General features: G+C 42.5%; 1 protein-coding gene across 2 annotated transcripts in view; it reads right to left on the reverse strand.

The window, feature by feature from the left end:
• ARHGAP22 (Rho GTPase activating protein 22) overlaps positions 1-15,071 on the reverse strand; it is a gene marked incomplete at both ends in the record, with an annotated part of 130,597 nt that overhangs the window by 21,883 nt on the left and 93,643 nt on the right. Inside the window, one exon of one of the 2 annotated variants that reach the window (XM_082286622.1) lies at positions 14,103-14,231. In XM_082286622.1, the coding sequence (XP_082142748.1) occupies positions 14,103-14,231 (129 nt within the window). Of the gene's footprint in view, positions 1-14,054; positions 14,232-15,071 lie in introns of both variants that reach the window. The other variant, XM_082286621.1, reaches the window with a different exon arrangement.

Raw genomic sequence — 15,071 nt, forward strand, 5'->3', positions numbered from 1 at the left:
GTGCTCACCTGCACAGGTAAGTGCCTGCTTTTACCTTCCCACTTTCATGCTTAAGTTCCCATTTATCTGTTCCTCTCACACATGAAAGCACCAAGAAAAAATCACAGGTGGACATTCAGAAATGAATATGCTTCCACAGCACAAAACACACACAAATCTTTAACTTGTTTCCCCTCCCCTAGCCCACCCAAGCACACACTACATGAATTACTGCAGCAGCAATAGAGAAAGGAGTTTCATGGTAGGAGCCATATGTACCTAAAAAAAGATAGTCCTGAACAACTAAGCAATCCAGCCAGCCAAAGAATGCAAGAATCGGAGAAAAGAACGGAAGCAACAGACAATTAGGAATCAAAAAAAATTGATTAAATAACTTGCTCAGAGTCACACAAATGGGTCTGTGGTAGAACTTGGTGTCTTCTGACCCCATTTGCAGAAAAAGCAGTGTCCATATACTAGAAGCTGATTGCTCTCATCCACATATGTCCACTTAAATATTCTGTGTATATGCAAAGAAAAGTACTCCTTCCCAGAACTATCTTCACATGCTAGCTTGATATCCAGTAGTATTTTTGGCCATAGACTGTGTTCTTCCCGCTCCTTCCCCCTTTATAAAGCCAGCTCCTATTTTAGATTCTTAGCCTCTGTCTAAGGCTATGCTTAAATATCTGCTTTTTCTCTAGCAAAAGGAAACCATAACAAATCTAAACTCTGGAAAATCATCTCATACCTCTCGTTCTTGTGCAGCACTCTGCTACATGACAGGCGCTGAGCTTCAAGCAGAAACCAGGCAGTGTCAGACAGCAGGAGCGGCAGAGAAAGAAAGTCCTGACTTCAGGCATCAGACACATTCTGAGTCCCAGCACTGGCAGCTTTCCATTCACCCAGCACTACAGAGCACAGAGCAGCCGATCTGCCCTGGGAGATAATCTCGGCAGCACATCTGGTCTTAGCTCCACAACTCAGCATTAATTATGACTTGTGCAGAAAGCATTTGAAATATCCAATGGGATGCAGAGCTCCCCGGCTTGCTCAGCACAGGGAAGGAGAGAGGAGAAAGACAGGCAGGTAGGGTCTTGCCCACCCTCGAAGCAGCCGCCAATGTAAACAGCAGCTAAGTATGGGTCACAAGTTTTAACAAAGGCATCCCCCATCGGCTCTGTAATATATTCATGCTCTAATTGCTTGTCAGATCTATTCTAGATAGCTGGAAAAGCTGAGCAACAGTTGCTGTCTGCATGCCACACTCTGGATCCTTCCTGATACAGGCAGTATTACTGTGCTGCAGGCAACCTGGTGCCCTGGTCTGGCTTCCCGTCTGCTTGCAAAGCACCAGAAGCAGAAATCTGGTTTTGGAGGGGAACATTTCCCCACAGTACCCTTAGCATGCTCTGAGAATACCTCCACAGCCCTGGGACGTGTTGGAAAGTCTGACAAAGCTTAGGAAAAGCTACGCTCCTTGACCTGTGCAGGTTTTTTGGTGCTTACCGCCTCTGCTTTAGCTTTTTACAGAGAAGTTGCCTGAATTAATAGCTCAGCTGAATAACAGGTAGGGGAAGGGACTACCACTCCTTACATGTGAACCAATACCCAGTCACTTTACTTGTAGGAAAAGATTCATCCCCCCTCAGCTCCTGCTCTCAGGGTAAGAAGCCTGTCATTAACAAAACGCTTACCATGCAATGCCCTGTGCAGTTATAATGCGGTCAGGCCTCCATCCCATTCACAAAACGCACTCATGTGACTGCAGATCTGCAGCAGTCACCACCCAAAACCCTTGCACCAAGCTTCTGAGTAATTTTATCAATATTCGCTAACTTTTTCTCCCTCTGCAGAAAAAAAAAAAAAAAAACCAAAAAAAAGTTTTATCTGTCCACAGCTGCTCAGCTGCTTCAGCTGTTAAAATCTCTGTGGTCACTATATAGAGCACATTCACCTTAACTTAGCAGCCCACCCCTTTCTTAGCTACACTGTGGCCCAGTTTGAACACACGTCTAAGAAGATACTGAACCAGCAGACAAGTTACGAGATTCTAGTCAGTGAGACAGTGTTGTCCCACAACAACATTCTCTATATTCTGTTTTGAACAAAAGCTCCTGAAGAAAAGAATGCCTCTTGCTTATATGAGTGAAGGCAGAACCAGGATCAAAAGCTTCCATTCTTGAACACGGTGTGACTCTTAGGGCTGTCATGTGCAGGGCCAGAAGCTGGGACTTGGATGATCCTAGTGGGTCCCTTCCAACTCAAAATACTCTATGACTGGCAAGACAGTAAGGTATTCCCGAGCTATTTAAGGTATACCCTGAGTAGCATGGTACTGCACAGCTAGACACCAGAAGCCCAGTCAATACACTAAGCAGCATTTAAAACACACTAAAGAATATTTAGAAAGTGATAGAAATCCTTAAACAAAGGTACAAATGAGGTCCTGAGTATTCTTCACATTTTATTATCCTCTCTTTCCTTGTGGTGAACACAGCAGGCTGCAGGTTAGGGAGAGCCTGCCCACAATGCTAACTGGCGAGCAGGACCAATTCTCTTAAATGGCTGAGACACCACCAGAATTTCTGGCATTATTTCCTGGAATAATACCTCAAAACGTGTCATATCTGCTAATAACATTATGGAGCCTAGGACTTAGTGTTTGGGATGGGAGCACAGAAGATAGCAAATGCAGATTTTTATTCTTCCATTCACTTCTTCATTTCTGTTTTCCATCTCTCAAAACACAGGAACAAGGAGGTATCCAATGAAACAGAAAGACATGCTGTTGAACAGGGATATTGTTAGACCCAAAGTATAATTAACCTGTAAAACTCAGCCTCTCTGTGGCCAAGGACACAGCATGACTCAAAGCATGATTAGACTTCAGTAGAATTTACAATGCTATGAGATGATGAAGCTGATGCAAACTCTTCTCCGAAGAGCTAACACAGCTCTCTGGTGAGAGAAAAAGGCTGGAGCACATGCTTGCTCACATAAGCACCAGAACTGAGGCAGAAAATGGCAGCTGCTTCAGCGTTGTTCCCGGCACAAGGTAACTCTGCAGCTATAGGTATCCTGTGACAGCAACACTGTGATACACACTCCACAAGTACCACCTGTCTTCTTATATGAAACTCTTAATCCTTTTAAAATCATGGTGCTAAAATTCATGACTTAGACTAAAGAATATGATGAAACGGGAATAAAAATCACAAGATATATATATTTATATGATATTTCTTCTGTGTTTTGAATTTCCGCATCACACTTGGATCCTGCTTTCTCTATTAACTACATTTGTCAAAAATGAAATCCAAGATTCACACATCATCACTGGATTGCAGGGGCTGCAGACTCCAGAGGTATACTTGATACTGCAAGAATAGCAATATAATCCAAAGAATTTGGCACATTGCGTATAAAATTCCATCAAAATTTTCACTTGGAGATCTCCCCATACTCATGTGCCAAGGAGAGAAGGGGTAATGGAGACTGGACTGCCTCTTTCCCCACTGGTATGAAGTTGTTTAACTGTAGAAAAGTTTAGGACCTCTTATTTTCTACAAAACAACTTAGGTTTATAAAATTGTTCAGACATTACATCTCCCATGAACTTGCTGATGAGGAGCTGGATGCACTTTCTTTCCCAGTGTCATTGCAGGGAGAGAGCCCTAGCACTGCTCTCATAAGCTAGCACCACTGCAGTTATTCTGCTGCAGGTACCAGAACAGGTAGAAAGCAATCTGCCTTTACAGGTCACTACAAGCCTCGAGATTGGCTGGGAAATTCACTATAGCTCACACAACCTCTGAAAATCCAGGCATGTTTCATGCTTGGCATCTAACTCAGCTGAAATTCAGTCTTCAGTCTGGTTGCAACAGACAGGAATGGTGAACCCACATGAACTCAGAGTATTTCTCCTCATCTCTGATTGTGAGCAAACCTGTTGGCTTGCACAGCTCTAGCAAGTGCCCATGGGGTGTGTGTATTTTTAGATGCTGGCTTAGAGGATTAGCTAATATACAGGTACACTCAAGCAGATCTGAGGGAGCTCAGATGTAGGAAATTGCTCTATTTGTACAGAAGGGCCTAGTATCAAAGTTAGAACCATAGCTGAATTTCCCTGTTTTTCAAGATGGTTGAACCTTGAACAGACTCATTTTTTAACCCAGGCAAACCTGGGCACTTGAACATCTATCTGCTGAAAGCTGGCAGTGAACTGGCTAGAGGTGATCAGTCAGAGCTGAACCCAGCAGGAAAAACTTCAGCACAAATGTCTTCTGTACAGAAATTTTCCCTCCTCATTTCCTCCCTCTCCAAACACTTTGGTCAGGTCCTTCTCTCAACAAAATTATGCCCCCACACCCCTCACCTGCTCTGGGCTGGGGTCTCAACCTTTACTGGTGAAATTAAATCTTTTGAGGATAAACAGACTTCTGTTTACTGATTGATAAAACAGTTCACTCTAGGTTAAAGATTAGCAAATAGCTATGCTCACCTTTCTACCACAGTAGATTCTTCTTAACCTGTGTGATGTGTTTTCCCATCTCTCTAAAATGTGCCAGGAAAGGAACTGACTAAGCAGTACTGTAAATTACCCTGTGATGGATTGACCAGTTCATGCTCCAAATTGAGATTGTAACTGTGCTCACAGAGAAAAGATGATACGCAGATCTAAACATCACTTAACCACAGAATTCTAAATCCAGAGCCAACCCCCTGTGTTTATTGCTCTATTTCTCTCTAAACAAAAGCAAGAGAATTTGGAGAACAAAATATCAAGAGCAGCAAAAAATGCCTTTTGGCAAGCAGTGATCTGGACCAACGTGCCCTGTACAACTTTTTTCTCCCCATAACCTAAGACCATATTTTACAGAAATTTTACTTATTGACTCTTGCATGTGTCTCTCTATGTTTAAAAGACAGCTTCCATACAACTGTCCGAAGTGATGTCTGTAGAAAGCACCTGATCAGCAGGTCATCTCTTTCAAGTGGTGCTGCTTCTTTATGCCTCCACTGCACAGAAAAGCTTTACAAAATTCTGGGTGTTGGTTAGTAAAAAATAGTTATGACATAGTGTAACTGTTGCCTTCAGTGTCTCATCACTAGAGACGGATGAGAATTCCAGCTGTGGGTTCAAATGAAAGGATCACGGAGTCTGAAACCTCTAGTATGGAATAAAATTATTCACCTGTATTTCTGGCCAACCAGGAACCTGGCAGGGACTGCGATCCAGACGCACAGCCAACATTTAGCACATCAGGCACTTTTATCCATTCAAAAAGCCAAACAAGCTTATGTCCTGAAGCTTTTCCATATCCCAAGCCTTCCCATATCCCAAGGTTGATAACCTAAGCACAATCATTCATTGAGATGCAGACAGGATCAACACTGAACACATGGATTTTTATCCAAACCAAACTTCATCATAAATACCTCTGTCAGTCTCTAACCTTCAATTTTAAAACTCACTACCAGGTCAATTGTATATGGTTTCACTTTATTGCATCCTCAAACACAATCAGCGATGAAAATATGTTACCTAATTCCCATATATTTATCTTTATCCTCCACTGTCCACCTAAAATCCTCACCAACGTACAGCTTCACCACCCAAGCAATGAAGTCATTGTCTAAGTTCCAACAACAGCTGAACCTGACCAGCTGTGCTTGGGGAAGGGGCAGCATTTAGCTCCTATTTGTAAAACAGGTAAAACACTTCAGTAAATTTGCAAGTCTTTAAAGAACACTTCTGAGTGGTAAAGAGCTGAATGTTCCCTTCTCTAACCTGCAACTCAGGAGACACGAAGGGGAAATTGCAAGTCCAATTACATGATGATGAAGAAGTAGAAAAAAGGAGCAACTGTGGGTGGAAGAAGGGTAACATTAGAAAGAAAATAGAAAAAGAGAGACAGGGTGAATTTATTTCTTCTCAGCTCCTAAATGGTTAAAATTGCAACTTGCAAGGAGCAGGCTACCATTCCCTTTCATTCAGTAATCACATATTCTCATAACATTCATCAAAGGACTAATACACAGAAATTAAAATACTTGCCTGCAAGCTGAGAAACACCACAGGAACACGTTTGTCCCATTAATACACTGCCAGGACGTGCAGTGAGAACCACCAGCGTTTTAAAGACTGTCAGCTCTCAAATGTCAAACATGGATCTAATGATTACAGGAAGAGTCTCACTGAGAAACCACCAGTGTAGGGGGTGGTACTGGTCAGACTGTGTGCTACAGGCAGTAGCCACCAACAATGTAGCAAATGCACAGCCACTGTCAGCTCTTCGTGGCACTTACTAGCTGAAGAGAAGAGGAAAGCAAACACAAGCCCCATCCTGTTTTATCTAAAGTTGAACTGCTCTTTGTGAAATGGGCATATTAAGCTAGTGACTACCTCCAGAAATTTTTCTTTGACTGCCTAGGTAGACTTATCTTCTATGAACATGTCTAATTCTATTGTTAATCCACTTATTGTTTTTATTTCTGCATCTTGTGGCAATGAGTTTCACAATTCAATTGTGCTCTCCATGAAACTTTTTTTTCTTGGTGTAAACCTCATGACTGTGCAACTGTTCAGATTCTCCTTAGGTGTGTCATTTAATCAATCAGACCTTCCTGCAATCTTCTCTTTTGCCAGGACCTTTTCAAAGTAATTTTTTGGTATTTTGAGGAAAGGGCTTCAGATAGATTTTACATCTTAATTGCTTATACAACCTCTGGAACACAAGACCATTTCAGGGGCTAGCTTGTATTAAAAATTCTACCTTGAGCTCAAAAAAACTTTCCTAGCACAAGTTTCATTCAAATGAAAACATACCCATATGACGTTTCATTTTATCAAATCAGCATTTCCCAACGAAAAGAAGTTCCATCAAGCAAATCCCATGAAAAGCTTTACCCTGCTCACCTGCAAATGTAACAGAGGTGACTTCTGTTTGTAGTTCTTCCTCTGCCTGCTAATCTGGTTGAACAAAGACACTGAGAAGCTGCCTGTGATTCCCCAGCTCTGGGTCTCTGCTCTTTGGTGCCCCAGACTGTCCATGGTAACAGATAAAGCACTAGAAATTCATTCACCTGATGCCAAACTGCATCATCCTTCAGAAGCCACTGGAACTAAGCTGGCTGATGACAGCTGAGGATAAGGCTGCAGTGCAGAACTCATGCTGCTGGCCTGGGGCTTTTGAAACCAGTAGCAAGGGACTTTCCCCCTGAGGAGCCCTGACACAGCACTCCAAGAACACCCATTTCTGCTTTGGGATGACCAAGCTACTGCATGGTCTCCACTCAGAGCCCAGACCCAGCCTGAATTTCACTGACAGCCTTGAGCCAGCAGCTTTAGAGGTAAAATACCTACAAGGAGCAGGGGAGCAGGATCTGACTTCTAAAGGCAAGATCTTTAAAACTCAGTAAGGAACACCTTGACATGCTTTAGTTTTGCTTTTAGTTTTAGAGCCTTCCACCAAATTTTTCTACGCACTATACATCAACCTTGATAAGAACCACTCTGAACCTTATCTTCTTTTGGCTAAATAATCCCAGCCTCCTCAGCTTCTCTTAGCATTCTACTTGCACAATCCTTTAATCATTTTAGTGACCTTTCATTTGACTCACTCCAGTAGTCTCATGTCTTTCTTGTCCCAGGCAGACCACAACTGGACAAAGCATTCCGGGTGTGGAATTACTAGTGCTGAGGTGAAAGCTCACCTCCCTGAACCTGCTGGAAATGCTCTTCCTGAAGCAGCCCAGGAATTTGCTGGCCACAAGGGTGCATTGCTGGCTCATGTTCAACTTCTCCAGGAGCATCCCAGTTCTCTGCAAAGATGCTTTCCAGTCAGTCAGCTCCCCATATGTACTGTTGTCTACGTTCATCATCTGCAGGTGCAGGACTTTGCATTACTCTCTGCTGAACTTCATGGGGTTCCTGTTCACTCCTTTCTTCAGCCTGTTGAGACCCCTCTAAACGATGACACAATCATCTGATGCACCAATCAGTCCTCCCAATATCATCTGCAAGCTTGCTGAGGGTGTACTCTGTCCCATTACACAGGTCATTAACAAAGCTGTTGAACAGTACTGGCCCCAGCATTGCCCCTCCCATCCCTTGCCAGATTCAACTCCAGATTGCTTTAGCCTTCCTAAATCCATTCCTGCATGCTCAGGAATTTCTCTGTATTCCTCCTCTTAGATCACCTGTCCCTGCTTCCACTTCTATGCTGCCATTTTAGCTAATGAGCTTTGCCACAAGCATCTTGTTCATCCATGCAGACCTCTGCCACCTTTGCTTGGTTTCCTGCACAAGGAAGAGGACTGTTCTTGAGCTTGAAGGAAGTAATCCTTGAAAATCGCCAAGATCTCCTGGTCCCCTCTTCTCTCCAGGACCATATCCCACGGCATTCTTCCAAACACGTCCCTATGGTCAAGCTCCATGGTTTTAATCTATTTGCCTTCCAGAACGATGCCGTCAGAGTGGTTCTTTTACAGATAGTCACTGTCACCTCAGGCAAGTCATCTGACTGCTCAATATTTCAGATTCCTCCTTAACAAAAAATGAGAACAATTGCCTTTCCCTACCTCAAGGCTGTAACATGATGGTAAAATATGTTGGTCATAAACCAGTAATAAAAGCCCCAGATAGACCTGACAGAGAAACATTAGAAAAAAAAGAACTTAATCAGGTCTCAGAAACAGATCTTGAAACATTCTCTGCTGTAAACAGTTGTGGCAGCAAGATCCACTCTCAACTTACTTTAGTTATTGTATCTTAGTTTCCGTATCTACAGGTACCATCTGCTTGGGATACTTTTGCCTGAGGGCAAGGCTAGCCCAGCACCTCCTCACAGATGACTCAGGCATCCCCTAGTCCTGGGCAGATACCTGACCTCATAACCCCCATCATCTTTCTCTTCCTCTTCCCCTGGCTGGGCCGATCTCCCAGCATTAAACAACAGCAAGAGCAAACACTGATAAGCTGCATCAGGCGCCAGCTATCTCGGTGTAGAGATAACGGCAGGTATCAGGCACAACAAACACCCAGCGCCACTCCCCACACACCTGGGGGGAGCCTGCACAAGGGAAGCCCACCCTGACACCTCCTGAAGGGGCTCCTCCTGACCCAGTCAGGAATCCTACTTAAGGCTGTCTGGGGGAGCCCGCTAAGAAGAAAGGGAGCAGAAATCTCCTCTTTGTCTTCAGACCGGGCAAATAACAGAAGCCACTTCTCTTCTCCTCTTCCTTACCTCTTCAGTGGTATTTTAGCATCTTAAACTCACTGACATGGCTCTAGGTTTATGATGCTCTTACTGGAAAATTCCCATACCTCAGGTGGAAAAACTAAAACTCAAGACTCCCAAAACTTAATGCCTAGCTCCTAAATAGTTTGGCATCCTGGTGAACATGCACCTAATATCAGTATCTGACCCTTCAAAACAGTCATGGTTGCTCTCATGCAGATGTTATCTCAAAGACATTTACTCATCTAAAGCAGGATTCCTAATTAGGCCTATGTAGGGCTAGTCTTCCATTACCCATAAGGACATTGATTCAAGAACTCAGTTGCACTTCAGACACTCATCCCACATCTTGTAGCTCTCCCTTAATAAAAGGCATAACTGCACAGGGCCCTGGTTCCCAAAAAAGCCCATTCTCTGCACTGTTTGCTGGCAGAAGAAGAAAGAATCCACACATCGTGGTTTATCTCTATGGGAAAGATGTCTGGAATTAATGACAGTAGAAGAGCTTCTTCAATGGGCACTTCTTCAGACCCCACCAGTTTAACAGCGACTATTCGTCCTGAGCAGAGAAACTATTCATGAAGCTCTTGCAACACAATTACTTTGTCATAGGGCTAAAGCTCTTCATGTTTGCCTAAGGGAAACAGATCCCTTCCAACTGCTTCACCTCCCCTCCATCACAAGTGACTGATGAAAGCTTGGGATGAAGAGGAGGAGAAATTAGGATAAAGTAATGGAGAAAGAAAGGGGCTGAGACATGTATTTCTGGCAGAGAAGCGAGGAACTGCTCATGGCAAGACAGAATACGTAAACAGAAGAAAACAAACACAAACATAAATCAAGATTAACACAGAATGATTCTGTCTCCATGCTGTGCTGGTTGTGTGCTGAGCTGTGAGAGAGTTATGCCACTTGGCATGCAACTCAGGCACCAAAAAGCTGAGGTTTTGTATCTCATGGCCAGAAATGTAGTCCTAGTCAAACCCTGTTTTCCAGCTGATGCAAGACAGACATGAGGAAGGCATGCCAACTGAGAGGTGGGCACACAAAAAGGAATTTCTGGAAGGCTGCACCTCCTCAGACTAGAAGTACAGTCCCACCACATGTGTACAGTCTAAGATCTCCTCTCTCCCCCAGCTACACCAAACACTTTCAACACATCCAGTTTGGGAGGGCAAGGACAAGGTCACTCTCATCCAAGCCTGTGGCCAGAAACCCTTTGATTTAGCACTGTGGCACTGCTACAAGCACTTCACGTTAAAGAGCAGCCACTGAATGGCAGGACTGTAGGACATAGAGGGACTTCTCTAGATAAGCTTTCAGTGGTGTAAACTTAGAGCAAAATTTGTCACAGAGATAAGAAGGATCATAGAAAACAGTTTCAATCACCCTCTGTCAGAATGTGCTCCAAAACTCACTTTTATCAAGTCACTGTGACAAACTTCTTTCTGAAAGACAATCAAAATATATGGAGTACTCTCAAATCTCAGTTTAAAAAATCTTCTGCTCTGAATGAGATGTACTAGACTCAAGAATTCAGGAACCTGAAACTCAAGGAAACTTGTTAAGAGATTATTTTCCCTATAAACAAGACAGCTCTTCTTCAAAAGACTTCGGAACTCTAGGATTTTATTTTAAGGCCACATTTGAAGTGTATTTCAAAGAACACATTCCATATGGCTTTTAAACCTGACTGTGTCTTCTATTAGTAAATTGTGATCCTCAGCAGCTTTGGGGAGTTTTCTGTTTTATTTTAAGAAGCCTTTGCTGTTCACCTTTAAGCACAGTTCATGTGCCCGCATCAACACGCAAGAAGGTACCCTCAACCTTTTTTTATTTATGTTTCTTCAATACATCAGCAAAGATTAAAGTGTGGTTAAGCCTTCCCTTTTATCTTGGCATAATTCATTTTTACACCATATCAACCTTCTCCAGGGCTGAATATTTGCATATTAATAATGAAGTCTGCTTTTTAATTCCTCCCTTTAGCTTAATACATTAAAAAGTGTTGATAGATAAGACTTGGCTCTCAAATTAGTGGTGGTGGCAAAGCAGAGTTCGAATTATTCAATTAAAACAGAGACAGCTATGTTTATTGTCCTCCCACATTTGAGTTAAGCTGGAATTTCACTCAGGGAAACTGTCCTGCTCTAATTTTGATGGAGAAGGTGTAGGTTTGATCATTTCCCCAAACTGGCTTAAAACCATTAGGGAACAATGGTTTGAATATCTTTACTGTTTCCCAGTTATTGACATTCCTATATATTCTTTGTGAAGTGCAAAGAAACTGAGGGTGCAGCTCCATGGTTTCTTTAAGCCAATTTACGTGTGGGTTGCAGTTAGAATGAACAAGCCTGCCCTCTTCCACACCCTCACATCTCCCCATTGCCCTCATTGGGCTGGAATTACTAGTGTTGCAGCTGCATGGTTAGCAGGGCCAAGGCATCAATCTACCTACAAAAATCCTCCCCCCCTTTTTTTTTCCTGCCAGGTCGTTTTCTACTGCACAACTCATAACCAGTATTAGCAGAATGAAGCGTGCTGGGACCACATGGTTGCCAGGGGTAGGAGACCACTCCTGACAGCAGCTGTCACTTCACCAGCTCAGAAAAGTGACCACGGCACGAAGATCTGCTCTTGCAGCTTGGACTACAAAGCAGGCATAGTCAAACTAGCTTTAGGCTAATACATTTGTGTATTAGGGCAGAGAGCTCAGGCTAGACTGACTGCCTGTGCCCATGTTCTTGGGCAGTTTTTATCCACAGAAAGAGAAAAAATATATACACAATTGCAATTCTTTCCAACTCTGCAAATGCCTGTGCTTCTCTTCTACAGTGCTTAAGCCAGCTCCCAGCAACAGCCAAAGCTGCCTTTACTGACTTTGATCACTGAACCAGATCAAGTCTGCAGCATGTGAAAATAGCAACAAGCAGAAGCTGCCGTATTCCCCCCTGCACTGCTGTAATCTCCCCTGTGCTGCCTTGGTTCCACATTCTTTGGTGCTTCATAAAGTTCCAGTTCCTGGAATGAATGTAAGAATAAGAGAATCTGCCTCATTTAAAGAAAAGACAAAAATGTTATCTGACCACTTTGCAGAGAAATTCAAAGGTAAAGAAACTTAACCAATTAATTAGGACAATACTAGCCCCATAAAGAAACAAACAAACAAAAAAAAGGAAATCCATCACTACCTTTATGCCATTCTCGTGTTTTTGTTTTTAAAATATTATGATTTTTAATTATTTATTATTTTAATACTTAAAGAAGTTTGTTTTGAAACTACTTCAAGAGACTGACAAAACAGAAGCAAAACATGAAGCCAAATTTGCACTGATACCAGCAGTGCTGACAGTACACTGCCCAAAAGATGGCTATTGCTAGAGGGTGCACCATTTGTCATGAATGAATGTCTCCTTCTTCCTCACAGTATTTCCCATATGCACGTTGCAAAGTTATAAAATACACACCATAAGGTCTACTACAAATGGCCACAGAAATACCAGCTCTGAAATTCTGAGATTTCCAATGGAGGACCTGCACTGAGCTCAGTCTAAAAGACCCTTCATTGTAGACTGGAATTCAGAAGGGAAGCAAAACAAGCACATCCTCATGTTTGAGGAGAAATTATGGTGGATCAGTTTTCTACTAGAAAGTAGAGGGCTTTTTCTGTCCACAGCACAACAGCATCACATGCAACCTCTCAGATCAGGTTACAAGCTAACTTTTGTACCTACACCCTCTCTGCTAAGCGACAGAAGGACCTTGGAAAAATTGCATCAGTAGAGATTGTCTCTCCTCCATGCAAACCAAATGCTGCTACACATAGACTCCAAATTTCAAAAGGCACTTAAAACAAAACACCGCCTGCCCCCCCACCATCAAAAAAAAAAAAAAAAAAAAAAAAAAAAAAAAAAAAAAAAAGCCTCAGGTAAAAGTGACTAACAAACACTGGATCTTCTCGTGCATCAAGGTCACTTTTTTCCCCCCTAGATCCAGGAAAACCAGTAACTTCATTTCAGCAAAAGTAATTGTATTACCTAGCCCTTATCTGGCACTTTTTTATCTGTACCTCTCAAAAGAGGTTGACAGCACTATCTGCATACGATACCACTATTTGCATGAACTCCATCAGTAATACACAAGTCACTTCAAAGCCCAGTTTCCAGTACTAAGGCAGTAGCTGCTGTCACCAACACTGAACCCATAAGAAAACATCTGTGAATCCTTGTTCTGTGCTAAACCACAAAAACAACTCCTATCTAATCTGCTGACTTGAGAATTTGAAGATTGTGGTATAATATCAACACTGAAGGCTGGATGTTTTGTTCATTTTAACTACAGGGATTGTCAACAGCTGTATTACCCTACAGGTGTTCACTCAGCATGAGCCTGTCCTTCCTCAAGCTACACCCCACTGAAGCCAGTGGAAGCTTTGCCTTCTCAACTGGGCCCTACATTAACTTAACTAAGATTGAAAGTTTTGTTGTCTCTAGCTGTACAAATGTTTGAGATGGGTATCTGCCTTTATGGAAGAAAATTGAGATAACTGGAGAAATCTTTCCTCCCCATAAGGTCCACAGAATAATTTGCTGTAAAAAACTGAATAGTGACAATAGTGGTATGTCTGTTATCACCACCCATTTCTGACTGAGACAGTTATACAGTCGGGATGTGCACTCCCCTTTCATTCCTGTCCATCCCCTGGCAAGAGAAAGAAAAATCAACCCCATCCCTTGCTTCAAAACACTTCAGACAATCAAGAGCTTATCTAGACATCTCAGTGATTTTACAGTGTTACACATATCCTAGTATCACAAGAATATGTTTTACCTTGAGGCAAATGTTTTAATTTATGTGCATGTGAGCTATTTGCAATACCTCCACCAAATGGAGCCCATATAACCCGTCGGATGGCTTTCACCCAATCTTCCATTTCATTCTGGGAATTAGCCATGAGCAGGAAAGCCTCATGATTGACAGGCATCTTTTCCCGGTCCCCTGCACCACCTGAAAGACAGAATATAAATCTCTTTTAGTATCTAGTTCAGAAGAGAGCAATCAACATTTAAAACCACCAAAAATCAGGGTCAAAATAATAAAATTATTATTTTAATTGAGCAGTTTTACAGCCAACTACTACTGATGTGCTGCAGCACCCACAGAGCACAGGTTGATAGAAGATCAAAGCAGAAGTGCAAAATGTGCATTTCCAGTGTGGGAAACCTGGAAAAGTTGTATCTGCTGTCTCAGCAATAAGAAAAGCAAAAGCACAGGCTGTAAGACCCTATAGGAAAAGTAAAAAATTAATTCCACATACCTGTGCTGAGATGTTGAGAGATTTTTACCCAAAAGGGGGACCAAGTGAAATGCAAGACATTTGAAAATGCTCCAGATGTAGAAGTCATAAGGACATCCACTTTCCCCAAGTTTCTGGGATATTTATAGTCTCAATAGAGATCCAATTCAGAAGAAAGTTAAGAGCTGGGGATGTGATTCTGACTCTTCCACTTGTAAGAACTTCAGGAGCTATTAATGTTGGTGCACAACATGTCAGAAAAGCACTGACCAGAATATCAAATTCACTCAAGCTGTCATAAAAAACTGTCCCTTGTGGATACTCCAAGATGTGAAACATTTTGACCCTCTTTTCCTGTTTCATTTTTAGGTCAGTACTCACTCCAGCCAATTTACAGCTTCCCCTCATCCTTCATTTTGTTGTTCCAGAGCTGGACACAACCTAGTGAGTGCCACACAAACACATAAAAGCTTTATTAGAACAGTCTCTGTATGAAAAGGCTACTGATCCTGTCCAGTACAGCAGCTGCATCCCCAGCAGCCTGGAGCTTT

This window comes from Coloeus monedula (genome assembly GCF_965178545.1).
Source record: "Coloeus monedula genome assembly, chromosome: 8".
Taxonomy (NCBI): domain Eukaryota; kingdom Metazoa; phylum Chordata; class Aves; order Passeriformes; family Corvidae; genus Coloeus; species Coloeus monedula.